This window comes from Palaemon carinicauda, chromosome 42 (genome assembly GCF_036898095.1).
Source record: "Palaemon carinicauda isolate YSFRI2023 chromosome 42, ASM3689809v2, whole genome shotgun sequence".
In the NCBI taxonomy this organism is placed as follows: domain Eukaryota; kingdom Metazoa; phylum Arthropoda; class Malacostraca; order Decapoda; family Palaemonidae; genus Palaemon; species Palaemon carinicauda.
The window spans coordinates 10,244,864-10,247,363 of NC_090766.1; the positions used below are offsets into that span (position 1 = coordinate 10,244,864).

At 35.6% G+C, this 2,500-nt stretch overlaps 1 protein-coding gene across 1 annotated transcript in view; it reads left to right on the forward strand.

Annotated features, from left to right (window-relative positions):
- Positions 1-355, forward strand: part of LOC137632889 (galactosylceramide sulfotransferase-like) — an 18,304-nt gene extending 17,949 nt beyond the window's left edge. Inside the window, exon 5 of the mRNA XM_068364983.1 lies at positions 1-355. This exon is cut by the window's left edge and continues 371 nt beyond it. Within this exon, the coding sequence (XP_068221084.1) occupies positions 1-355 (355 nt within the window).
- Positions 356-2,500: the final 2,145 nt, after the last annotated feature.

The window sequence follows — 2,500 nt, forward strand, 5'->3', positions numbered from 1 at the left end:
TGGTGTGTTTAACCAGAAGGTTAAGGACTTCGGAAGGGAGAAAATGCGTCTCGAAGTTCAAGAACTCCGAGAGGCCAACGCTAGACTCTTCAGCGAGTGTTTATCCAACGAGCTGGAAGAGTGGGACGTCGAGACGAACTCGAGGTGGGAAAATAGGAATATTTCTGGATGGAAGATTAAGAATTATTCGACGAAATGCCGGCTCCTGGTCATGCCGGAAACGACGCTGACGGATGTTTTGAGGAAAAGACAGAAAGATTGGAGAAATAGCGGTTGGAAGCTAGATATGGCTAAGTGGCCATTGCCTAGTGAGGAAAGGATAAATGAAATTGTTCTAAGGGGTGGCATTCTTTAGTTTATTATATAACCTTCGAGGACTTGTATTTCAATGCTTAATATTGTTAAATGTGAATAAACGGATGTAAAAAATTTTGAAATACTAAAAAGATTTAATCTTTATTCGTAAAAAAATTCTGAAATACTAAAAAGATTTAATAATTTTTATATATAAACAGGGTCTTTTGAAAAAAAAAATCTATTTACCAAGGCGCTTCCCCCAATTTTTTTGGGGTAGCCCACATCAAAAAAGGGAACAAAAGAGGAAATTTCCTCTCTTCGCTCCTCCCAGCCTGACGAGGGATTCAGCCGAATTTGGTTGGGACCGCTAAATTATATTTTTAGCATTATATAATTCCTACAGTTGACAAGATAGTCCAAGGACCATCAGTTATCATAATAATCCTTTAATAAATAAATAATTCGGTAGGATCATGATTTTCCGGTTATACAAACAACCCTTGGGTAGGACTATGAGTCCTTATAGTCCATTTCTTTTAACGAGGCAGATTTGCACCAACTCGCAGCGGTGCCCTTTTAGCTCGGAAAAGTTTCCTGCTCGCTGATTGGTTGGACAAGATAATTCTAACCAATGAGCGATCAGGAAACTTTTCCAAGCTAAAAGGGCACCGTTGCAAGTCGGTGCAAATCTGCCTCGCTTAAAGAAATGAACTATAATTGTTCTTATAACATATGACAAAGCCATCCATCACGATAATTCTGTCATTTGCATAGCTATCCAGCGATAGCAGTCTTACGTATCCATTAAGCATAGATCCCATGCCCCCCCCCCTCCCCACCCTTGAAATTTCTGCCAAAAGTAGAAAGTATTATTTCAATAAAATAAACATTGTTCATAGAAAATGGGTAAAATATATTATGATGAAACAAAACTTTATCATAATCTTTTTTCAAACTGTTTTAGCATTATACAAATTACAGTTATTATATTGATAGAAAATACTGGAAAAAATACAAATTACTGCAAAAATAAACATAATTTTTACTCTTAATACAATCATTCATGGATCATGACCACATCAAAAAATATTACACATGCTCCTTAGTCATTGATTTACCCATATTTATGTAGTATTGCAAAACAAAAGCCATCATAATTACTACATTTTTATTTGCATTGTTACTATTTTAAATACTTGCGCCCCCCTTGAAAGCTCCTGGGGCCCCCCTAGGGGGGCGCGCCCCCCAATTTAAAAATCACTGATTTAGATACTTGGGATCTACTATAAGTCAGGAGGGAGGATGTGAAGCTGACGTTAAGAAGAGTCATTGGACTGGCCAGACAGTACTACATTGGATCCTTCTCTCTGGTTACGGTTCATTTTCCCTTTGCCTACACACTCACACACCGAACAGTCTGGCCTATTCTTTACATAGTCTCCTCTGTCCTCATACACCTGACAACATTGAGATTGCCAAACAATTCTTCTTACTGTACTGTAATTGTTCAGTGGCCACTTTTCTCTTTGTAAGGGTAGAAGAGACTCTTTAGCTATGGTAAGCAGTTCTTCTAGGAGAAGGACACTCCAAAATCAAACCATTATTCTCTAATCTTGAGGAGTGCCATAGCCTCTGTACCATGGCCTTCCACTGTCTTGAGTTAGAGTTCTCTTGCTTGAGGGTACACTCAGGCACACTATTTTATTTTATAGTTTATAGGGTGATATTTATTTTAATATTGTTGCTCTTCTTAAAATACTTTATTTTTCCTTGTTTCCTTTCTTCACTGGGCTATTTTCCCTGTTGGAGCCCCTGGGCTTATAGCATCCTGCTTTTCCAATTAGGGTTGTAGCTTAGCAAGTAATAATAATAATAATAATAATAATAATAATATCTGTTTTGACCTTGTTAATAGTTTATATATGACATATCTGTTTTTTACCTTAATAATGTATATATGACATATCTGTTTTGACGTTGTTAATAGTTTATATATGACATATCTGTTTTGACGTTGTTAATAGTTTATATATGACATATCTGTTTTTGACGTTGTTAATAGTTTATATATGACAAATATATATATATATATATATATATATATATATATATATATATATATATATCTTGGGTTACAGTTCTCTTGTTTGAGGGCACACTATTCTATCTAATTCCTCTTCCTCTTGTTTTGTTAAAGTTTTTA